At 41.2% G+C, this 25,401-nt stretch overlaps 2 protein-coding genes and 1 long non-coding RNA gene across 8 annotated transcripts in view; 1 reads left to right on the forward strand and 2 right to left on the reverse strand.

Annotated features, from left to right (window-relative positions):
• herc2 (HECT and RLD domain containing E3 ubiquitin protein ligase 2) overlaps positions 1 to 15,605 on the reverse strand; it is a 245,126-nt gene extending 229,521 nt beyond the window's left edge. For 4 of the 5 annotated variants that reach the window (XM_087988361.1, XM_087988362.1, XM_087988360.1 and 1 more), the window contains exon 1: positions 15,300 to 15,605. In XM_087988361.1, the coding sequence (XP_087844487.1) occupies positions 15,300 to 15,371 (72 nt within the window). In that variant the 5' untranslated portion in view covers positions 15,372 to 15,605. The remainder of the gene's footprint in view (positions 1 to 15,299) is intronic. The other variant, XM_087988363.1, reaches the window with a different exon arrangement.
• Positions 15,606 to 15,782: 177 nt separating this feature from the next.
• Positions 15,783 to 23,056, forward strand: LOC148149841 (uncharacterized). Its single transcript, XR_015757482.1, has 2 exons — positions 15,783 to 15,842; positions 20,247 to 23,056. It is a non-coding gene; the product is annotated as an uncharacterized LOC148149841 (long non-coding RNA).
• The window catches only part of LOC122551078 (uncharacterized), a 46,083-nt gene continuing 43,240 nt past the window's right edge, over positions 22,559 to 25,401 (reverse strand). Inside the window, exon 9 of one of the 2 annotated variants that reach the window (XM_043692720.2) lies at positions 22,559 to 22,691. In XM_043692720.2, the coding sequence (XP_043548655.1) occupies positions 22,611 to 22,691 (81 nt within the window). In that variant the 3' untranslated portion in view covers positions 22,559 to 22,610. The remainder of the gene's footprint in view (positions 22,692 to 25,401) is intronic. The other variant, XM_087988364.1, reaches the window with a different exon arrangement.

A 25,401-nucleotide genomic window follows, 5' to 3' on the forward strand; every position in this document is an offset into this window, starting at 1 on the left:
GGTCTTTTCAGAACGCTGATAGGGGAGGGGAGGGAAATATATCCCTGGCGGTGGGGTCCGTTTGGAGGTGGCGGAAATGACGGCGGACGATACGTTGTACATGGAGGTTGGTGGGGTGGTAGGTGAGGACCAGTGGGGTTCTGTCCTGGAGGTGGTTGGAGGGGCAGGGCTCAAGGGCGGAGGAGCGGGAAGTGGAAGAGATACGGTGGAGGGCATCGTCGACTACGTCTGGCGGGAAATTGCAGTCCTTGAAGGAGGCGGCCATCTGGGTTGTACGGTTTTGGAACTGGTCCTCCTGGGAGCAGATGCGGCGGAGACGAAGGAATTGGGAATATGGGATGGTGTTTTTACAGGGGGCAGGGTGGGAGGAGGTGTAGTCACCCTCACCTTGACCTCCCTCCACCTATCGCATTTCCAACGCCCCTCCCCCAAGTCCCTCCTCCCTACCTTTTATCTTAGCCTGCTGGACACACTTTCCTCATTCCTGAAGAAGGGCTTATGCCCAAAACGTCGATTCTCCTGTTCCTTGGATGCTGCCGAACCTGCTGCCCTTTTCCAGCAACACATTTTCAGCTCTGATCGCCAGCATCTGCAGTCCTCACTTTCTCCTCAGTTTATATGATATCAGGAAACAGTTGAAGGCACTGCAAATGCTGCAGGACCCAACAACATTCCAGTAAAAGTACCAAAGACTTGTGTTCCAGAACTAGTCTCACCCTCCCCAATCGGCTCCAATACAGCTACATCACTGGTAACTACCCAGCAATGTGTAAAACTGCCCAAATATAGACTCAAGCAAAACGTGTAGGACAAATCCAATCTAGCCAATTACCACACTGGTCTAATTTCAAACAAAGTGATGAACAGGGTCATTGACAGTGCTATCAAATGGAACTTGCGAAAGGAACAACCTGTTCACTGACGCTCAGCTTGGGTTCCCCTCTCAGATCTCATTACAGTCCTGGTCCAAGAGCTAAGCTCCAGAGATTAGACACAAAGTAACTGGGTTTGACATCAAGGTAGAACTCAACCAAGGAGCCCTGAGCAAATATAAGTCAATGGAAATAGAGGGCAACCTCCCTGCTGGTTCGAGTCATAGGAAGATGGCTGTTACGGGTCAACCATCTCAGTCCTAGAACATCATTGCAGGAGCTCCTCAGCATTGTGTCAGTACAGAACAAATACAAACCCTGAAAAGAAACATATGACAAATAATGCCCTTTTATAAAGATTTTCTTAATGACTTCACCAAACGAAATAAAAATCTCAAGGAGAGCAAACAGGTTCAAAACGAATAAATCATAAGGGAAGGGATGCTGAGATAAACAAGGGAAAGACTTGTGAGGCATGGAGAATCATGAGGAGTCAACTGATATTGGAATGATGTTATTAAATTGAAACAGGCCATTATAATCTACACTTTCAAAGAAGGCGATCAAATAGACACAGGCAACTGCAGTTGAGTTTCACCCCATTAAAAAAAATGCATACAATTAGTCGAAATAAGCACATGGATCAACAATAGTCCAGTTAATTGCAATCAACACATATTTGCAAAGGAACGACCTTGGCTGTCTGATAACTTCAAATGTTGAGAATGTGATAAACGAAATGGATTGAAAGAAACATTATGATGGTGTGTTGTATATGGACTTTCAAACAGTTTTAAACACAATAGCATGCAAAAGATTATTACAAAGGAACCTCGATTATCTGGCATTCGATTAACCGAATTTCAGATTATCTGAAGAAGATTGCAAGGTCCCAATGCTTGGTTAACTATATTATTTGGCATTTGAATAACTGAACGAAATACTCCCCACCCATGTCCTTCAGACAATCAAGTTTCCTCTGTTATTATGTTCAAAGCTATAGGGAACCAAAATAAAAATCTGTAAATGGATAAGAATGGTAATTATTTGATTATGTACAAGCTATTCTTTATCATTACCAATAACCCATGAAGAGTACATTACACAGAGGTGTTAAGAGAAATCAGGAGGTGGAAACCTAGCCATTACAAAGCTAAAGGCACAGACAATAATTATTGCAACCTTCTGCCAGACCAACTGAGATCAGCCAACTCACCAGAGCCCCAGGATCACAGCCTGGGACTTTTCTTATCTGCATAAATTTGCTAATCCCTGAATAAAAATCACTGACCATTCAGAAATGCAATTTTCACATTTTACTTCAAGGCGGAACGTGCATTTACCTCTCTTTTGCTTAAAAATTAAAGATGAATTACATTAAGAGTTGAACCAAACAATACATAATTAGCAGGTTATGTCAAAAGTATTACCTTAATCACACAAAATTGTGTTTGTGTGACAACAAAGTATATAGTATGTTGCACTAAACACAAAAAAGCAATGCAAAACCCCAGGCGATTATCTGGGAAAAGGGGTTGAATCCCACAACAATTGATGGTGAAATTTGAATTCAACAAAATTCTATTAAAAAGGTGGTTGAACTGATGATGGTGTAACCTTTATTAACTATTGTTAAAAAAAAAACACTTTGTTCATAAGCATCCTTTAGGTAAGGAAACCTGACATTATTTTCTGGTCTAATTTACATGTAACTCCAATTGCACAGCAAAGTGGTTGAAGTGCAACTGGGGATGAACGAAAAACGTCAGCCTTGCCAGTGACATTCAAATTCATGAATGAGAAAAACATAACATAGTAATCTACTTCAAAATATGTTTTCCACCATTTATATTAACTGCAATGGCATAGTGAGATTTGTCCAGTATTAAGGAGTTATGTACAGTAATGCTACACTATATATACATAAATGAAAACTGTCAACGTTATCCAGGTCCCATCTTAGAATTCCTTGTCACAGCTCTAGAATTCCTTGTAGATATAATTTGTTGTTACAAAGCATTAGAGAGTTACACAAAAAACTGTTGAGTCTTTGTTACACAGCTAAATTAATTCAAAATAATTAAAATGGCAACTGACAATTATGAACATTATAATAAAACTTCTACTTCTCATATAGACTAAAATCAGCAAGATGCTGATATTCAAGTGGAGCTTTTGTAATTGACTCTAATGGCAACAATGAACTGTTAGTGCCATATGCCTACCAGATAGCTGCCTGTGGTAAGCATAAAATGACAAGAACTGTATTCTCATCTCTATTAATACAGGTTCTACATGGAAAACTTCATTTTAAAAGTTGATGAGGTAATGACTATATACTACAACCTGCTTTGAATAACTTTTAAAAAGCAGATGCACCTCGACAAAATACAGCAAGTCACATGTCAAGACTTCTTAAAAGTGTACTGGATGTTGGCTACCTCCAAATCACAAGTGCAGACAATCCAGTCAACAAGTTTTAAGGGAGGTTGGCTCTTGTTGATGTTTGCTCCTCAGTACTGCACTTGAATTTCATGGAGCCACAAGCTTGAAAAAGAGCTGTCGTTCCCTACACAATTGCTTACTAGGATAAATCCTAAATTAGAATCTAGTAGCATCAGTAGTTTAAGATAAACATAGTCAATTTATGAGCATACAGACGTGACCCAGGTAGTTTGGTTAATCCAGCCATAAATGGACTACCGACAATTTGATTACTGCAAGTGATTTTGGGAGTGGGTATGAGGAGATTCAAGAAAAAGAAGAATTACACAAGCTTCCACCTCAAGAAATGATCAAGATATTTATCAGAAAAGAATTATATATTGGGCCAAGGTCCCTCTCTTCCTGTCTCTCACTTTCACTCCTACCAACCCTCCCCTGAACTTTACATCAATACTTAGCCAAAAACAAAGCAAGGTTCCATCAACAGGACATTTCAAACCCCTAACATTTATCACCTAGAAGTTCAAGGGTAGCAGATACAATGACAGGATTTTCACCTCTAAGTTACACACCATCCTGACCTGGAACTATCTCTCCATTCCTTCACAGTCATGGGGTCAAAATCCTTGAAGTCCTTAATAGCACTGTGGGTGTACCTGCACCACATGGACTGCAGTGGTTCCAGAAAGCAAGTCACCACTATCTTCTAGACAGCAATTGAGAATAGGGAACAGATTCTGGCCTAATTTATGCCACCCACATTCAGGAAAAAAAAAGAAACACAAGGTGGGGGGGGGGGGGGGGAATCCAAGATAGCACTGATCCAGTAAGATTGTGTTGCAGAGCTCCACACTGCATCGCAGGCGCGACAAAGTCCTGGCCCGCCCGACCCGGACCACTGCGATTTCCTGGGACTCTAGAAAGGTTGTGGAGTCAGAGAACAACTTAGCTTGGTTTGGTGTCGTACAGGGATGCCGAAGAAGGGAGGGCAAGCATTCAAGCCGGACCCATGACCCAGCCTGCAAAATCTTTGGACTCTATTTCTTACTAGGCCCTAGTGAAGGAGCTCGGTGAGATGTTGGGGAAACAGATAGAGAAGAAGCTGGCCCCGAACTCTATCATGCTGCAGAAGCATGAATATCAGCTGGGAGACCTGGAGAAAAGGATGGATGAGGTAAAACACAGAGTCAAAGTGGTGGAAGCTGATACCAGTTCCTCCAAGGATAGGATCCAGGCTCTGGAGATGCAGGTCTGCAATTTGCTTGACCAGGTGGATGACCTCGAGAATAGAGGCAGGAGAAAAAAATATTCGGATTGTCGGTCTGCCGGAGGGTAAGGAAGGTGAGCGGTCAGCGGAATTTATTGAGGACTGGTTGCTGAAATTCCTTAACTGGCTGGAATGGGAAGCTTGAAGATTGAGACGGCTCAATGGGTCACGGCGCAGAGGTCAGGTCTGGACCAGCGTCTTCGTCCAATCTTGGTGCAGTTTCATCACCAAGTGGATCTGTACATCTCTTTGACATGTCAGAGAAGGCAAGAGACGTTGTGGACAAATTAACTTAATCTGAACAATTTAGTTTGTACAAATAGTAGTGTTGTTTGGGTATGTCTCTACATTTAAAAAAAAAGATGAAATCTGGTCAGGGCTTTCTTTTCCTATTTTTGTTTCTTCTTGACAATAATCTGGTTGGAATGTGTACTTTCAATCTCTAAATTAAGTTATACCAAAGGATGGGTGGGGTACTTACCTTTGTTCCCAAAATCTCTTCGTTCACATTGCTATTCCATGGTGTATTTTCTTTCTTTGCTGCTTGTGTTTGCGGTGCGGCTCTAGCTAGGAGAAGAGAAAATGGTTGGGATGGCGAGATTCCTACTTACAGTTTATGCCCGGTTCAGGTATTTAAATGCCCAGGATGCAGTATTGGCAGCAGGATGGGAAGTTGGGTTTGTGTTGTGTAGATGCCCCTTTGGGCAGGAGTGAGTTCCCCTTTTCAGCGCCATTGGTGCTTTATATGTTGGCTCGTTTTTTTGGTTTTTGTTGGATATAATCTTTGATAGCTTTGTAGGTTTGTTAACCCTAGTGGTTTCAGTTTATTTGGTTTTAATGTTCAATGGATCTTGCGACACTAAGGCTCAGATGTATAATTCGCGTTCCTCCTCTCTGCAATCTAAATGTTACAGCAGAAAGTTATGGCTAATGAATTGATTAAATAGTGTATGTGGAACATCAAGGGGAGTCACTATCCAACTAAGAGGAAAAAGGTGGATATTGCTTTGTTACAGGAGACACACTTGGATGATAGGGTGTAGTTGAAACTACAGCAGAATGGCTTTGATTGGTTTTCTTTTATCTTTTAATACCAGATGCAGGGGAGTGGCTATATTGATTAGGAGGAATCTCCCATTTAAGTTACTAGAGTGTGTTAAAGACACACATGGGAGGTTTGTACTCCTTGAAGCCCTGATAAAACAGGAAGAATATGGTGTTTTAAATGTTTATTGCCCTCCACCCATCCCCTCTAATTTCTGGTAGATGCGTTCTCTAAATTGATCAGTCTCGAGTCCCGGCATATCATTACAGGGGGAGATTTTAATTATCTCATGGATCCCGCAGTAGACACATTGTCCAAAGGCCACCCAATACCCTCTGTACAAACTAAACAATTAGTGGACCTGTGTGTGGAGTTAGGGTTGGTGGACATATGGAGGTGTCACCACCCTACAGGCAGGGATTTTACCTTTTTTTCCCAACCCATACAGATGTCACACCAGGATTGATTTTTTTTTCAGACCACCGTGGCAACCCTGGACTTGGTGGCATCTTGTACAATTGGTAATATTACCATCTGTGATCATGCTCCAGTGTACCTGTTGGTTAAAATTAAGGACGCTATAGTCGGCCGAGGCATTGGCAAGTGGATCCCTTCGTCCTTAAGGATAATAAGTGTGTGGAGTACTTCTCTAAGGTAATTAGGGCATTCCTAAATTTTGCAAAATTAATCTTGTATCCCGAGAAGGTGCCAAACGAGCTGATGCATTAAAACAGGCGAGGCACCGAAACTGCTGGGTTTGGCAAAAAAATTAAGACATCATCCGCATACAACAAAATCTTATTTAATTTTAACCCCACTTCTGGAGCCAATATATTGGGATCCCTATGACTGGCCTCCGCCAATGGTTCAATGTAAAAAGCAGTGGCGAAAGAAGACAGCCCCTGCCAGCTGCCTCTAAAAATGTTAAAATTGCTTGAGCATACCCCATTAGTGATGACCACAGCAAGGGGATTACTGTAGGCGCGGTCAGTAGCCCATCCGTCCTTTGGGAAACTGCCAAAGCCTATGTCAGGGGGTTAGTTATTGCCAACTCTGCCAGTAGGAAGTGGCAGAAGGGTGAGCAGCAGCATCCCCTCGAAGCACAGTTGAAGGAAACCCAGAAGGTTTACTTTGACAGGCCTTCATTGGCCAAGCTACAGAGTATTACAGCACTGCGGTCTGCAGTGAACTCCGTGCTCACACAGACAGCAAAGAAGGAACTTATTTACGCAAAACAAAAGGTTATATGAGGATGGTGACAAGCCGGGCAAGCATATCTCAAAAAGGAGCACCCCTAAAGCCATTACATCGATTAGGGAAGGGTCTGGGAAACTAACATGTGATTCCAAAAAGATTAATGCGGCATTTCAGAGATTTTACTCTGAATTATACCAATTTGAGGATTGTGAGGAGGGGCGGACCAAGATGGAGCCCTTTTTCAAAGATCTGGAGCTCTAGGATATGACCCCTGAACAAGAGTCTTTTTTCAATGCCCCCTTATCAGAGAAAGAGACACAGAAGGCTGTTAAGCAGCTTCAGAGTGGAAAGAAGCCCAGTCTTGATGGACTCCCCAATGAATTCTCTCAGGAATTTATAAGCATATTATCAGGCCCAATGCTTAACATGTTCAATGACTCATACAGTCATGACTGTCTCCCACCATCTCCAAGCGGGGCCAATATTTCGCTTATACTTAAGAAAAAGGAAGGTCTCAGAGGACTGTGTTTCTTACAGGCCCATTTCACTCTTAACTGTTGACTTCAAAATCCTCTCTAAGACTCTTGCTTGAAGGTTTGAGACTATGTTACCTTCTATTGTTAAAGAGGGCCAGACGGGCTTCATAAAGGGCCGCAGATCCTTCAATAATGTTAGAAGGCTGCTTAATGTAATTCAAGCGTGTCAACAACAGTCAGTACAGGGATTGGTGATTTCTCGAAATGTAGAGAAGGCATTTGACCCAGTTGAGTGCCCGTACCTTTTTTTAATATGCTCAAGACTGGTTTGGCTTGTCCAAAGCCTTTATAAGATGGGTAAAGGTTCTCTACAGTAACCCTCTCACTTCAGTCATCACTAACGGGTATGATCAAACAATTTTAACATTTTTAGAGGCAGCCGGCAGGGCTGTCTCCTTTCGCCACTGCTTTTTACATTGGTGATTGAACCATTGGAGGAGGCCAGTCATAGGGATCCCAATGTATCGGCTCCAGAAGTGGGGTCAAAATTATCTAAGATTTTGTTGTACGTGATAATGTCTTTATGTTTTTGCCAAACCCAGCAGTTACAATGCCATCAGCTCATTTGGCACCTTCTCAGGATACAAGATTAATTTTACAAATTCAGGGGCTATGCCTACGGATGGTCTTACAAAGGTGCTAGGTCTTGAGGGGGAATCTTGATTCCCATTTAAGTGGTCACAGGAGGGTTTTATGTTGTTTAAAGCTAATTCATCAAAACCAAACAGGACCTTCAAAGATGGGAGGCACTTCCGGTCTCATGGTTGGGTCGGATAGCACTTGTTAAGATGCATATTCTCCCCTGTTGTTTGTTGTACCCTATACAGACACTCCCCCAATTTTCGATAAGCAAACGTTCAGAGACTGAACGGCTGGTTCAGCTCCGATTTGGCATTGTAAGCGATCCCCTAATAAATTAACTAAACTGCAATTGCCTCACAGACAAGGGGGAGTGGATCTCCCAGACATTAAAAACTATGAACTAAGCTCACTTTTATCTTATGAGAGTGATTGGGTTTGTGGGGACTCTCTTTCAATCTGGTTAGATATCAAAACCTCTCAGGCAAAGTGCCCCCTTACTAGCTGACTGTTTTTGGACAAAATGAGGACAGTTAAGGAATATTGCCATAACCCAATAGTTACCAATACTGTTAAAACACGGAGGGGAATTCGGCAGAGGGGAGGCAATATTGGCAAAACGTATTTTCTTACACCTATAGTGGGTATGCTGGGTTTTCAGCCGGGGCTGATGGATTCAGGATTCAAACATCGGGCAGCTCGAGGTGTGTCTTGCATGGGTGATTTATTTGAGGGAGGCACAATACTGTCGTTTGATCAGTTAGCATGAAAATATGAGCTATCTAGCTCACATTTCTAGCTCATACCTCTTTCGTTTCTTTCAATTTATGGATTTTATTCAAAAACAACTACACTTTTGACTGACCTCTACAAATCTGAGAGAGGAGGGTGCTCGATGCTAAGAGTACACTTTGTCAGTATTTTATATCAATTGAGGAACGGCCCCTCAGATGAATTTGATCGGTTTTGCAGGGAGTGGGAGAGAGTGCTAAGCTTCGAGGTCTCCTCAGAGGCATGGGAAGATATTTGGGAAAATGCAAGAAAGATAGAAATTTGCAATAGGGCCCATGCTTTACAGTTGAAGATTCTCCACAGGGTCCACTTGGCTCTGGCGCATTTGTCAAAATTTAAACTTCAACATGCCCCAAGTGCAAAGTTGGTACAGGCACTCTTACCCATTGTCTCTGGCCCCGTGGCAAGCTTCAAACAGCGCTGAGGCAGGTGCAATGGAGAGGATTTTGGGTGTAAGGGTGGAGAAGGACCTGATCTCTCTTCGTCTTGGCCTGCCCAGTGTATTCCCAGTAGATGCGCATAAAGAACTTTTCAACATCCTCACTTCTGCGCAAGGAAAAATATCTTGTTAGGTCAGGTGTTTGAAAGCCTCCCGGGCTGGTCGGGTTGGCGTAGAATTGTTATGGAGCATATTCCCTTGGATTTTCTTACAAGTACGGTACACCTCAAAACTGAGAATTTCTCGAAGACACGGCAGCCCTTTTTGGACTAGCTGGACACAGATTTGTCTGCCACATTAATAAGGGCTTTTATATAGCTGGAACGATTGTGCTTTATGAGTCCAATATCGAGAGAGGGCGTACTGTGAATGTACGAATAGGTGAAAATTAATGCTCTTGATACTCGAGGTTGTTTGGGTGATACAGTGGCTGCAGGCTCAGAAGCTCATTGAAGGTTGAAAGAAGCAACCAAGGTTGAAAACGATCTGGTTCAGCTTCATGTAGCTGGTAGGGAAAGGATGATGTCAGCGATGAAATTTCTGCTCATCCAATAGATGTCAATATCAAAGAGTGTGGCAAATTAGAGAAAGTGAAAAGCCAAATGAGGTCGCAATGACATGCAACTGGGCCGCAGTAGAATATACGTGGCACATAATAGGGCAATCCATTTGCACACATCAAAACTTTCCAAATACAATCAACTAATCTTTTTTTTCCCCTGCCACTGGATCAAGGATAAATGTTTGTCTGCTCCCATCCAAATTGTTTTGTCAGAAATTGTTTAACAACTAAAATGTCAAATAGGGAGCTCAGTCTTAGCTGCTAACAATACAACACACTCAGTACTGTACTTGGGTCTCTAGATTGTGGTCTGAACTTTGATTCAGAAGCAACATGGCTGGCAGCGAACTGAAACAGAACTGTGCCTTCATATGTTGTTTAAAACACAGGACACTGGTTTTCATACCTTTTGCTAATGGTTTTTTTTTAAAAAAAATCAGTTTACTAGTCCATGGATTCTTATAATGTTGAAAATCATACTGAATAAACAGCACATCCTTAACCTTACCAATTCAGACTGGGCCACAAAACAAGCATTTAGGCCTTTTCTACCAGTTACTAAACCTATCTGCATATGTTGTCATATTTGTGGATATGCTGTGGTTAAGGACTATACACAAAAAACTGAGTCAACATATATGGGGTTAACTTCCAGCTACACATCCTGGGTAGATTCTGCAGTTGAAATAAATCTATAAATCTAATATTAACTTATACAGCAATTTAAAATTTAGTACCATTTGACAACTGTTCTGGAATGGAGCCAGATCTACGGTCCTGATCAAAAACAACTTACTGACAAGACAACAGGCCAGGCTCACATCAACTGTCACAACAATCTTTGGCATGGACTGAGTAGTTACACAATTTCTTCAGTCCTTCTCATAAGCTCAGTTGTCTTTTCTCTCAGATATACACAGAAATTGGCTGTTAAGTATTTGCCCACCCTCTCTGCAGTTCAGTTTCCTTTCTTAAGTAGCTGATAAAGCAAAATGAAAGAGGCAGGCACACTAGAAAACAATTAAACTTTAGGCCTCAAGTAATCTCAATGGTTCACCAGGTGTTTATGGAGATCAAACACGTAGTGCACATTTAAGCTGTAGATGCACAAAGACACAAATAGCTCAACAGTTCAAAGCGTGTTCTTTCATAATACTGTGAGGTTTAAAATAGTCAGCATATACATTAGCATTTGAAGTTCCACATGATTTTCTTAGCATTCCCATGACCACCTTAAAATATTTTTGACTTGCTCAAAGGTTTAACTGCCAAAGATATAGTAGGGCTAAAGAAATAACTCACAAGTAAAGATTTCTCTTTCAGCAACTGAAAGATCTTCAGGATTTCCTTGTCAATTTAACCGTCTCAAACTATTTAGATTCTTGCTAGCAACTTTAAACATGAGTGATAATAGATCAACATAATATCAGTCACATTACATTGAGGGTCCAGTTTCATCTCCCTCCCATACAGGAGTTTCATCTCAGTAGCAGTGGCCAAAAGTGTGACAACAAGCAGAGAGTGCACAAATTCAATTTTTCATTTGGAGCATAGAAAGATTAAGAGATTTTAGCCAAAAGCAACTGAGTAAGAATCTTCCCACAGTCAAATCTAAACTGGGGTGCTTCATTCAATTCAGGTGATGGCAATGTTTTGCTTAGAATGGACAATACCAGCGTAATACAGTAAGTCAGTCTGACAGACGTTCAGACAGACAATTAAGAAAGAGAGGCTTTTAGGTTTTATGAAAACTTTCCACAGATCATTATTCCTAAACTGAATACTATCAAGTTTTTTTTTGTTTTCTACATCAAGCAAGTTTAAAAGAGACATCCTTTTGCTAAAATTATTCCATTGAGGTTGGTAAGATAGACATTCTTAGGTATTTCTTATCTACTTTGCAGATCAAAAACGTTACACCAATCCAGCTGAATCCATTCCAGCTCATTCTAACCATGTCAAAATATAATCAAAATGTCCTTTTACAGATCTTGCAAAGGACCAGCAAGTTTCACTTTTCAAGACTTTCTTTGCATCAGAGTACAGCAACAAAATCAGTTACAGTATGAAAGAGAAATTCTACTGAAACTCTTCAGGGAACATAAGTTCTGGAGGTCTAATGGGATCTGACGAAATTCATTTCACCACAATTAAGCTGTAAACAGAAAAAGATCATTTGGAAACAAAAATCATTTGCTTAAATTTCCTGTTTTTTTAATGTTCTTTTCAACAATAACTGTTCCAAAAACAAACATTAACAAAATAATAATCAAGCTCATGTTTTAAAATATGATCAGTACCTGTTTAAGACATTCAGTTTGCTTATAACCGGTTTGTAAAACTATAACCAATTAACAAAACATGACAATTCCACAGAATCATTGCTCAATATCTGTACCTACAAATAACGCTCATAGAATCACAGGAATAGTAGACCATTCAGCCCATCAGGTCTAATACACCATTGGTGGCTCATTGAACACTTCAATGCCTGTCACTCCAGACCTCCCTCAATCCTACATATGCAAATGTTTTCCATTCTATTTCCCATCTTCTAGGCTTTACTTAAGCACACCACCTCACCTTATCTTCTGTGGTCATCATGGCTCTGTGCCCTGTACTGCAAGTTGCTCATCTTGAACCCCATTTTCAGAGCATTTTTTTTTCTTCAAAACCTTCCTCTTTGACATACCTTTAAGTTGCTTCTCTCAAATGTTTCTCATTTTTGCTGAGCATCTAAACCATCTTTCTCAGGACATTCGCTGTATTAAAAAGCTGACACATTCAGTGATTATTGAAGAATAAAAACTGTGTGGAAAATTCCAAAATTACAACGTGTTTGGATTTTCAGTTCTTCCTCCACATATAAAGTGATTGCTGGGATGAGAAAAAGTGCTGATCTCAAATCAAATACAACAGAATACAGGCATGCAGCAGAAATGTATTTGTTTTACACAATACGCTAGAGAACTGTGGACTGCATTACCAGAGTGAGTGAGTGACTGGAACACAGTACCTGCCAACATTTAAGAACATGAACAGATGAGATATGCCAACAGGATGGACATACGGAATTAGGACAGACAACATAGCCCAAGTAGGCTAAAACAACTTGCTTCCATGTTTCAAATTCTAATACTAATGCCTATCATTTTGCTTTGCACAGATGATTTACTCTCTCTCCCCTATTTAATATCTGAATAAATGCCAGAAAATAAAATAAAATCAGCAAGATTTTTGAGAAGGAAAGCATGCACAGAAATTAAGCTCACACTTGGCATATAAATTTCCTCTCTGCAATATGCATTTCTGCTCTTGGTGTTTCCCCTTTTCCATACAATTGTCCTTGAAATTCGATATTATTTATTCTTTCACAGGATTTGATTTCATTGGTTGGCCCAATTTCCCTCAACTTCTCCAACCACAGTTTCCCTCATGAATCAGATGGGTTTTTACAGCAATGGTTGGAAGTAACCATTATTGAGACATCACTGAGCTCTTCTTAACAGAATTTATTTCCCCAGGAGCTGTCATGGTGATATTTGAACGTTATGTCTCCAGAGCATTTGCCTGATGCACTACACCATCACCTCAAACGAAATCTGGGAACAAGCAAGTATAGATATATACATGAAGATCTCATAGCAAAGTAATTTGCAAAGCATGCTACATTTTTACTATGTTATGCATGGAATTTCTCATTCTTATTCACGTCACAAATATTCCCTCCACTAATTACTTGCCTCAGACACACTGACTACCAGGTCCTTCTTACTTCACACGGCAAGTACCATGCCCAGAGGTGGGGATAGCATTAGGGATAGCTGAACTGGACTAGGCATACAGAGTTAAAACTCACCAACACCAAGTTATAGTCCAACAGGTTTAATTGGAAGCACTAGCTTTCAGAGTGCTGCTCCTTTTTAACTTTGTACACCAACACTGGCATCTCCAAATCATGGACTAGGCATATAATTGCTGAGGTAAAAATATTGACTGCAGATGCTGGAAACCAGATTCTGGATCAATGGTGCTGGAAAAGCACAGCAATTCAGGCAGCATCGAGGAGCTTCAGCAAAATCGACGTTTCGGGCAAAAGCCCTTCATTCCTGATGAAGGGCTTTTGCCCGAAACGTCGATTTTGCTGAAGTTCCTCGATGCTGCCTGAATTGCTGTGCTTTTCCAGCACCATTGATCCAGAATATAATTGCTGTGGTTACAAAAGCAGATCAGAGGCTGAAAACTCTATAGCAAATAACCCACCTCCTGATTTCCCCAAAGGATACCCACAATCTACAATGCACAAGCCAGAAATGTGATGGATTACTCCCCGCTTGCCTGGATGAGCGCAGCTCGAACAACAATCAAAAAGCTTGACAACATCCAGGATAAAGCAACCCATTTGATTAGCATCACATCCATAACTATTCACTGCCTTCAGCACCATTCAATGGAAGCAAGGTGTATCATCTACAAGAAATTCACCAAGACTCCTTCAATAGTAATTTCCAAACACACAATCACTACCATCTAGGACAAGAGCAGCAGATAGATTGGAACACCTACACCTCCAAGTTCCCCTCCAAGCGACTCACCATCCTGACTTGGAAATATATCTCCAATGTTTCAGTGTCATTTGGTAAAAATCCCTTTCCCTCCACACAGCACAGCAAGTACATTTGCAATATATACCAAATGAACTGATGGTACAAGGACGCAAACTGGTCAAAGGCAACTATTGGGGAAAATAAATACTGGTCCATTCAGAAAAGGCGACATGCTTTCAATGAATTAAAAAAAGATTCTGAATGCTACCAATGCATGAAAATATTTCAACACAAAACAGCTTCCTGGAAGAGAATGTTATAAAAAGAGGTTAACCTGTTAATCTCACTTCCATGAAAGGTGTGTTTCAAAAAATGTTTGTCACCTTGCTGCTTCCATTTTCAGACCTATTTGTGGTCCAAAGGAGATTAACTTAATAGCAGTTCCTGATATTTAGCTAATATTGAGAACTCTTTAAACACCCTATGCTAAAGTGAAAGTACACACTGATCCTTTAAAGAAAATATAATGTTTCAGTACTGGATAACTACCTACAGTAAATATTGATACATGCTCCAAACCAGGGGCAAACTGAGCTCAAGACAATACAAGAGGCTTTCATTAGGACTCATATACATATATAACTAATTAAGTATTAAATGTGAAACGAACATAACCATGTTTAAAATTCTTATTTGTACCCTCTCTATTTAACATCTCCATCATTGAAGCCAACAGAGCAGTGGGAAAATGAGAGGAGGGAAATGGGGCGGTTGAGAGAAAAATAGCCATCCAGATCCAGGGCTGCCTGCCTGCAGGAGACTAAAATTATAATCACACTGCAAAAATCTGCATCCCTCACCCACCCGCCCAAACACACACATTATCCCACTGACGCTCCCATCCTTATTTTACATCCTTCATTATCAGGTTTTTGGATATCTTCACCAGGCATTAACCTAGATTAGGGATCCCACCTACCACACCGCCTGGTAACAGTTAGCTGTTTAATTTTACTACCTGCAAATCCGTCTTGAGCCACTTTGAGTCGAATCGAGCCTGTGCTGTTAGGCAGAAACACTGGACAGGCATCTTCCCAGCTCAGATCTGTGCAGGATGTTCAGCGGCAGGAGAAAAGGGAGGAAAACACCCGCATTATCCTCGATGGATCTGCCGAGGGGAGCAAGTCACTGCTGCACAAGGCTCGGGCCTGCCTCCGCTGCTGATTTAACAAGGGACAGTCTGCTCCTCCATAACGTTTAAGCCCGTTTTCTGCCTCTTTCGCTCCCCCTTCTCTCCGTAATCCGTCTCCTCCCCAGTCCGTGCACCCTCACACAGCAACTCTGACCGCCGGAAGTGGAGATCAACCAAACCTGGAAGCGGCGGCCATTAGCAACGGCGCGCTGACGTCACCGAGTGACGGGGCTGGCAGCCAATCGAACGTGGGACATGCCCATCAACCTCCGTCAGCCAATCGGAATGAGGGGCTTTTGGCGAGCTTCTGGGTGGGTCATGTGACTGGTGTTTGCCCGAAGGTGAGGAGGATGAAGAATTTCCGAAAGGGTACGGGTTCTGCTTGTTCGTTTAGTTCTTTTACCTCTTAAGATTAGAAGATCTACAGTATGAAGACAGGCCCTTTGGCCAAACAGTCCACGCCGACCCTCCGGAGAGTAACCCACCCAGATCCTTTTCCCTCTGACTAATGGGCAATTTATCATGGCCAATTCACTTGACCTGCACATCTTGGGGGGGGAATTGGAGCACCCGCAGAAAACCCACACAGACGCGGGGAGAATGTGCACACTCCACACAGGCAGTCACCCGAGATTGGAATTGAACCTGGGTCCCTGGCACTGGGAGGCTGCAGTGCTAACCACTGTGCCACCTAAGATGGGCATCATGTTGGGGTTTCTGAGCACTCTGAGGCACACAACCTCAGTGTGGATATTTTTACAGCAAGGAAAAGAGGCTCTTGGAGTCATAAAGCATGGAAATAGACCCTTTTATATGGCCTAACTCTTTGATACTGACCAGATATCCTAACCTAACCTAATCTAATCCCATTTGCCAGCACTTGGCCCATATATGTCTAAACCCTTCCTATTTATATACTCAGAGTTGTATTTTAAATGCTGCAATTGTACCAGTCTCTACCACTTCCTTTGGCAGCTCATTCTATACAAGTACCATTGTGTGAAAAAGTTGTCCTTCAGGTCCATTTAAAATCTTTCCCCTCACCTTCAACCTGTACCCTCTAGTTTTGGACTCCCCTAGCTTGGAGAAAATACTTGAGCGATTCACCTTATCTATGATGTGGCAGTACTGGTGTTAGACTGGGTTGGACAAAGTAAAAAAATTCAACACCAGGTTATAGTCCAACAGGTGTATTTGAAAACATTAGCTTTCAGAGTGTTGCTCCATCAGATGGAAGGAGCAATGCTCTGAAAGCTAGTGTTTTTAAATAAATCTGTTGGATCATAACCTGGTGTTGTGATTTTTCACCTCAACTGTGCCTCATGATTTTATAAACTTTTATGAGGTTATCCCTCAGCTTCCTTTGCACAAGGGAAAAAATTCCCAGCCTATCCAACCTCCCTTTATAACTCAAACCCTCCATTCTCGGTAACATCCTTGTAAATTTTTTTTTGCAACCTTTCCAATTTAATAACCACCTTACTATAGCAAGGTGACTGGAATTACTCACAGTATTCCAAATGTAGCCTTACCAATGTCTTATACATATGTCACATGATGTACTAACTCCTGTATTCTATGCCCTGACCAAAGAAGGTCCTTCAGCCCTTCAAGGAACTATCTGTTTTAATCCCAATGAGAGTGAATGAATGGCAACACATTTCCAAGTCAGAATAGTGAATGACTTGGAGGGGAGCATGCAGGTCATAATCTGTTTTCTAGCATTTGGCCTGTAACTTTACATACTATGGCACTTCAAATCTTCATTTAAACAGTTCTGAAGGCATCTTGCACCATTTCAGGCAGTGAGTTTGAGATGCACCACTGTCAGGCTGAGTATTTATTTTCCTCAAACCTCTGCTCCTGACCTTAAAATGGTGCCCCTGCTTATTGACCCCTTGGGCAGAAGTGTCTCCCTATCTATGCTCCTCAGAATTTTGTGCACCTCAATCCGATCCACTCCCTCCTCCACCCATACTGAGTAGCAGCAGTGTGTACTATATGCAAGATGCACTGCAGAAATTGACCAAAACTCCTTTGATGAAACCTACGACCACTTCCATCAATAAGGAAAAGAGCAGCAGTAAATGGAAAGACCATGACTTGCAAGTTCCCTTCCAAGTCACTCACTATTCTGATTTGGAAATGTGTTGCCATTCCTTCACTTCCAGTTTAAAGTCTTGGAATTCCTTGCCTAAAGGCATTGTCGGTCAACGTACAGTACAGGGACTGCAGCGGTTCCAGAAAACAACTCAGCCCTACGTTCTCAAGGGCAACAAGAGACGAGCAATTAATGCTGGTCAGGAGGAAGGATGTGAATCATTTGTGCACTTTTCTCTGTCTCTGACCTGTTCTTGTAGCCACGGTATTTATATGTCTAGTCCAGTTCAGTTTTTGGTCAATGGTAAGCTCTTGATGTTGATAGTGAGGGATTCAGCAATACTAATTCCTTTGAATGTCAAGGGCCAAAAGTCAAAATCTTTTTTGTTTGAGATGACTGTTGTCCAGAAATTCTGTGAACATTACTGACGATTCTTGTTGCAGTGAACATGGGCTGCTTCACCATCTGAGGTGTTGAGATTGGTGCTATGCAATGTGTAGTTATCAGCAAACATCCCATTCTGACCTTACAATGAGAGGAGGTCATTGAAACTGCTGAAGATTATTAGCACTGTTGGTGGTGGAGTGGTAGTATTCCTACTTCTAGTCACGAAGACCGGGTTTATATCTCTCTTGCTCCAGAGGAGTACAACACTTGCTCTGAACCAGTTGATTTGGAAAATGTAAGGGCCTCTTGTGACACAGTGATAATGTCCCTATCTCTGGATCGGGAGGCCTGGGTTCAAGTCCCCCTTGCTCCAGAGGTGTGGATAACCTTTCTGAACAGTTTGATTATGAAAAATAAGTTAATATTTTTTAAAAACTCTGAGGAGGTCCCGCAGAGATGTCTTGAAGCAGGGAGGACTGACATCATACAAACATTACCATCTTCCTTTGAGCCAGGTATGACTCCATTTAGTGGTGAGATTCCCATTGACTTTAATTTGTTGGTGCTCTTTCATGCAACGTCTACTCAATTGCAATCTTGCTTGACGCACTCCCCTCATCTCTGGAATTTAGTTGGAACCAAGATTGTGATGAGGTCAGGAGCTGAGTGCCCAGGGCAGAACGCAAACTTTATAATGATATTCTTTATCCAGAGTTTCTCTTTCTCCTCAGGAAAGGAAAGCCAAAAGTTGCTGCTCTCGTACAGTTTGTTTTCATTAAAGTACAAAGTGTTGCCCCACATCAAAAAGAAATGCTTGATGGGAAATATGACAAAACTGGGCAAATTTGTTTTCCTCTTCTCTCTTGTACTAAGGCATTGACAGCCTGCTGACATGTGTTTCCACAGGAACTAAACACCCTCTAATACAAATCAAAGTGGCTATCTTTTGGCAGCCTTATCAAGGACTAAGTGTCTGCAAACTTTACAATTTTGGATAAGAGTGAGCTTAACCTCTCATTCAACTGTGATGACTCGATACTTGAAATGTTTGCTGATATTCATAGTCAATGCTCACAAATGTGCACTTCTAGCTATGAATATAGAAAGTTCATGACTGCAGTCAGTACCTCCCTACCAGGATAGTGAAACCCTTTATTGTAACCGAGCTGCTACCCCTAGTAAACTTTGCTTATTCAACACAGAAAATTGAGAATCAATGAAATTTCAAAACTCTGCAGGGTAAAATAACCATCCTATTCAGACTAGAATTTAAGAATGTAAAAAGATAACTTAAAACATACATCTCATCCAGTCATTTGGTTATCAGTCAACTTTTGCAGGAATGTTTCCCGTTTCTTGTCATGCTTTGAGGGAAAGGCTACAATGTTGAAACTGTTTTGAATTCAAATAGCACCTGTAATAAATATATTGGCATTTTATAGAAGTGTGAGACTAAACCAAACCAGAGGCCTGAGGTGAAAGTGATTAGAACCTTAGTGAAAGAAATAGATTTTAAGCAAAGGAGATGGAAGTGCAAGAGAGATTTAAAAAGAATTACTGAAAATCACCTGCCAATTGCAAAAAGATGAGACATATCAGCACAATGCTTCTAACTGCCTTTTTACAAATTTAGGATTTCCTCTAGTTTTCTCACAGATTTAGGCAGGACAATCACTGCTGTATGAAACCTGGTGTCTTTTGTTTATAAATTAGCTCCTTCTGTTCAATATCTAGTCATACAGTAGTGCATCCTAACATTACAGTAGATCTGAACTGGATTGTGTCTGTTGCATCTGACCCTGTATGAGCTTTCTCCAGTGTTCACAAGGTGGATTGGAAGATCTTGTGAATGGTGTGTGTTTTATTATCAAATGATCAAAAGCAATCCAATGAGATCAGGGACATGCAAAGCAGGTGAAAGCAGACTGCTAAAACTCAGTGTCATTTATTCATAATTACCCATTTTATACTGCCTGTCTGTCTTTTCCCATTTCTTTTCTGTGGTGTGATATGTATTGAAAATATTAATATTCTGTGATTCAGATATCATAGAATCCCTATAATGCAGATAGAAGCCATTCAGCCCATTGAGTCTGCATCAACTCCCAACAGCATCCTCTTCCTGACCCCACATTTACCATGGCTGATCTACCTAACCAGCCCACAGCTCCAAGATGGCAGTGGAACAGGGCTCCTGAGCTGGAACTCGTCCACTCCAACCACTTTTTTCTTTTTGCGTTTTTTTTCTTCTTTTTATTTTTCTTTTCTCTCTACTTGCCTTCTAGGGGGAGGATCTGTCATGGAGGCAGCTGGGGGCCCAGAGTGGGAACTTTACCAATCGGCCATGAGCAGGTTGGCATGCCCGAGCAGAACTCTAGCAGGCGGCAGCATCGCAGAAACGGCCGAGGGCCCAAAGTAGCACCAGAGCAGGATACTGGCAGTCAGCAAGACGGAAGTGCAGGGATCAAGAGATTGAACTCAGCGTGAGAGAGAGAAGATGGTGGTTGGTGGCAAGATGGCAGCATGGGGATTGAGATATTGAACTCTCATGGAGAAAGACCAGTCTGTAAGACTATGGCTAAAGGAGGATTTTAATTTGGAACTTATAACCTCATTTCCTACTTTATACTGACAAGAACTTAATGTTAAACTTTTAACATTTCTTTATTTTTCTACTTTTTATCTTAAGGTTTTGTACCTAGGGATCTTGTACCTAAAATGGTGCCATATGTGGAAACATTGTAAACTTTTCACTACTCAAGACAATTAAACCTAATTCCAGTTCTAACCTGCACAACACGGAGCAATTTAGCATAGGCCAACCCAGCTAACTTGCACATCTTTCAACTCTGGGAGGAAACTGGAGAACCCAATGGAAACCCACACAGACACAGGGAAGCACACTAACTCCATACAGATATCACCTAGGCTGGACTTGAACCTAGGTCTTTGGTGTTGTGAGGCAGCAGTGCTCCCCATGTTGTGCCACCATTCAACCCATGTCACCATAGAAGTAGATGTGGTCAGTTCTGTGACAGTAGGGTTTATGCCCGAAATGCCGTCTCGTGCTCCTCTGATGCTGTCTGTCCTGTTATGCTTTTCCAGCGCCACACTTTTCTTAAGTTTTTAAATAGGCTATGATGTCATTCAGAACATTGAATGTAACTGCAGTCAAGTGCTTGGGATAATTCCAGTTGTGTTAATAGATAAAATGTTTCTATTGTTTGAATTATAACAGAGTTAAGGGAACAGAAAGTTTAGTTTGGGCTTCTGAACTGAAATTTCAGGCCTTTCGCTCAGAAAAACCATGAGTTCAGTTTTTATTTTGTTTTCATTCATGGGATGTGGGTGTCACTAGCTGGGCCAGCTTTGCTGCTGATCCTTAATTGCCCATAGGTAACCACATCCACTATCAGAAGAGTCAAGCAATCAGTCATCCCGAGTCTGTGGAGCTTCCACAGAGAGTGTGGATAGAAATTTTCAGGATTTTAGAACTGAAAAAGTTTAGGTCATCAGAATTGAGAGGTTAATGCCTACAAAATCAAAGTGCATTGTTTTTTTTAAATAAAAAGACCACAGCAGTTCAAGGGGCAAAAGAAATCTGGAAAGAGTTTTAAGAACTTGAGATTGAAGTGTTTTTTCTCCAGGATTCAGTATCAGTATCAGATAGTGTTGTGAAACGGTTCAAAAATTTATTTTGAGGTTTGTATTAAGATCTTTTTAGTAGTCCTCTATAATATTTTCCTTGTGTAATGAATTTGTTCTGTTGTTGAAGATAATCTGCAGCCTCGTGTAAAATGTTTGTGACTAATCAGCTGCAAAAATTAAGCATATGATCTGTCAAACGTGGATGTAATCATTCTGGGATAAAACAAAGATCTAAAGATCTGAAACAAACAAGAACAGAAATTGCTGGAGTAACTCAGCAGAGTCCTGAAGAAAGGTCACCGAACTCAGAATGTTAACATTGTCTTCTCTGCGCAGTGCTGCCAGACCATTTTGAGATCTGTCTTATCCAGTATTACCATCAGCTGGGTCATATTTTGTTAACTTCTACATTTCACATTTGGATAACTAAAGGTAGAATCCCTTGTGGTACGATATGTTAGGCTGCTCCTGACATGAGCTTCAAGGAAGACACTGTTTGGGAGAGACCAAAAGCAAGTTTTGTTTTTAACTCTTCAATTAACAGCTGAGATTCGTATAAGAGGGAAGGCCATTTGTCCTTCATATAATTCTGTAATAAATACAATCCAGAATATTTCTACTCAGGGATCCAAATTTATTAGATCTAACTTTTTAATTGAAAGCCAGTAATAAAATAGTTCTAACAGCACATTTTATTCAACCAAGCACAGAGCAGTCATGTCAGCTTCTTTTCTGTGCTATTATAAAAATAGTGCATATTTTAAAGTTCCTGTTCAGCTGTAACAGCAAAATCATAAAAGGAGCAAGGTTTATGTTTCATTAAAGTTAGAATAGTTAAGATTATGTAGAAGGTAAAGGATACATTTAGTTGACTTAACAGATTTTGTGAATGATGCTCATTGGTTGTTTGTCAGCAAGCATAGCAGTGGGACTACATTAACACAAACTGCTCTATCTCTAAGGAATCAAAATTAAATTTGAGGCAGAGGTGAAGAATTTATTCATTCTTGGTCTTCATCTTGAGAGTTCACATCTTCTGATTCGTTTGTATGACTGGAGTCACGGACATCAACTTCTTTCACCTAATGGAAAAGTACTATTTGCATTTTAATTTATTTTATGTTCAATGCACGCAAATTGCACTTACATCAAACTCTTTGTATGTTTTCTCTCTGGTTACCTTCTCCGTTCAACATTCTTTATATCAAGATCTACACCAGGCAAGTGACTAGGCCCCACAGTACACCAGTGTTTTTTCCAGTGTTCATACCTTTACACTTCTGTGCAAATATATTATTCAAAATGAATGCAATAGAAATATAATTATTACATGTTGTAACTTGAAAGCCATTTATATTGATCAACATGTTAAACTTTAGCATTTGATGCTGTGTCCTCACAAATTATAGTATTTCAGAAAATCTTGTATAAAAGATTTTGGCACCAAGTGGAGAATGATTGAGTTACTGTCTTGGTGGAGACAGCTGTTTGAAAGTGAAAAGTAAGTTTCAGAGCTTCAGCACTGTGTGGGGCTCTTGAATTCTTTATTACTGAAAAATGGGTCTGCTGTCACTCTCTAGAACAAAGCAGATACCTGGAACATGTTGTGCAAAAGGATGAATGTGGGTAGGGTACACCACAAAGACCTTGCACTACCAGATTCTCTGCATTGGGGCAACATTAGCATGGGTGACTGTTAAGTGAACAGAAGGCAAAGTAGGGAGACATGGATTTTTTTTCAGCTTGATGCTAATATTGTGCCACAGAGATCAGTGCTAAATCCTCAACAATGTGCAACCTATAGCTTTTTTTTCTGAAAGGTGAAGTTGCTAGTGACTTCAGTCTTCCAAGATGTTAGGTAGAGGGATTCTGGTGAGAATATTATGAATGCTGATTTTAGGAAAGTAGTGTTTTGGATACTGTATAAATGTTCATTTCATTTCAATTTATCAAGGAGTGTTTTGGGATTATACTTTTTGCTATAGATTGGGGTGGAGATCAGACTACAGCCAGATCAGCCATACCTTATTATAAGGTGAGCAGGCTTGACAGGCCAAATGGGTGCAGTAAGTGATCTTTCCAATGCATCAATTTACTGTGTACTGTTGTAGAAAGCACTCTGACAGGTGAAACCATTCAATACCCTTTTCTATGGATGCCGTCAAAAAAGAGAGAAAACCCTGGGCTTTTCCTGAATTAGTAGCCTCTCCCACGTCATCAATTCTATTCACACACCTCAATATGAAAACTCGAGAGTATTTGCCAATAAAAATTTGAAAGTTGAGGCTAATATGGGACCATTAACAACTGGTTTCTACTCACTTCACTTGTTCCTGCTGTTTATAATAATGTTTTTACCCCCTTTGCCAGTCTTTAATTTACCTCTATTTTAAACACAAACCAATAGGTGTCAGCCTGGCTTGGGAAGAAGGGATAACCTGATTCCTAGTTGTTAGTAGGGATAAAAACAAAATCAAGATGCAACTAGAGCCCAGAATAAACCCATGGCATTCTGAAACTGGTACCACTACCTAGAAAAAGGTGGAACCTGCCGAATCATCTAACGCAGAGCTTTAGCATAGCTCTGAAGTGGGGAGATGGCACAGGGCAGGGTGACCGTAGGCACATGGACACACAAGATGACTGCTGAATCATAAGTTGGCCATTTGACACACAAGATGGCCGCTGGACCACAATATGGAGAGAGACAGCAGAACAAACACAGATACTGCCTGGGGCCACCAGAATGCCAGCACAATGCACTTACATCCTAGTTGATTAGTTTAAGGTAGATAGGGGAGAGAAAACATGAGTAGTGTATACTGCCTGCCAAAGTGTTTGAGTCCAGCTAACACCTTTGATAGAAATGCTAACAGTTTGATACGGACTCAATACAAAGTGCTACTAGCCAGGGCTGCAGTAATCGTCCTCAGAAAGAGCGATTAGTACCCAGTACTACAGCAATGGACTTCCACTCAGACATAGAAGTTGACAATGACAGTGCTGAAATTAACAAAGGCTGGGCTGGAACTGACAATGACTGCATCGAAACTATCAACGATTCTGCAATGTTTACAACAAACAAGCTATGTTACAGAGACAATTCCTCAACACTGACCTATTGTAAGAGTATCTCAACATGTGCTCCAGGTTGAGAGAAGAATCGCAGCTGACCACTACTGTTGGTGTCATTCGCTCCCCGGAGCTCCGGTATTTCCTTGTGCAATAACCTCTGTCAATGAACTCTGACTCTGAGGCTGGTGATTTTCCCCTCAACAATTGGCACTGCGAGTAGGGTTCTTATTACTGGTGCCCTGGTCGAAGGCCACAATCTGGGAGCTGAGGTAACAACCAATTTGTACCAGCAAACAGGAAGAGTCAGACCGGGCCAAAGACACTGTAAAAGGTATCCCAATTGTCATGTCTAACTTGCTACATGTCTGTGGAGAATAAATGTTAACTGTATTAACTGTTGTAAGAACCTGCCACTTGTGCTGAAACAGCCAGAGGACAAGGTAGTGACAATCTCAATGACCCTGTCCTAAACCGGTTGTTAAGAGGAGTAGCACCCCCCCCCCCCCACCCCACCCTCACATGAAGGTTGGGATTTGAAATGGGAATTGAGGTGCCAAGGGCACTAGGAGTTGTGAAGCACAACTGACAAAGTCAGGTAACATTGGACTCTCTAGGGGCGAACAACGCAGAGTCCAATTAGAGTTTAAGTTAAAAGTTGGGTGCTGTTTCTATTTGTAATTTCCAGCGTGGTGAGGAAGAGGAGCTGATTACTCCGAT

This window comes from Chiloscyllium plagiosum, unplaced genomic scaffold (assembly GCF_037043375.1).
Source record: "Chiloscyllium plagiosum isolate Xiang-an unplaced genomic scaffold, Cpla_swu_hap1 HiC_scaffold_6, whole genome shotgun sequence".
In the NCBI taxonomy this organism is placed as follows: domain Eukaryota; kingdom Metazoa; phylum Chordata; class Chondrichthyes; order Orectolobiformes; family Hemiscylliidae; genus Chiloscyllium; species Chiloscyllium plagiosum.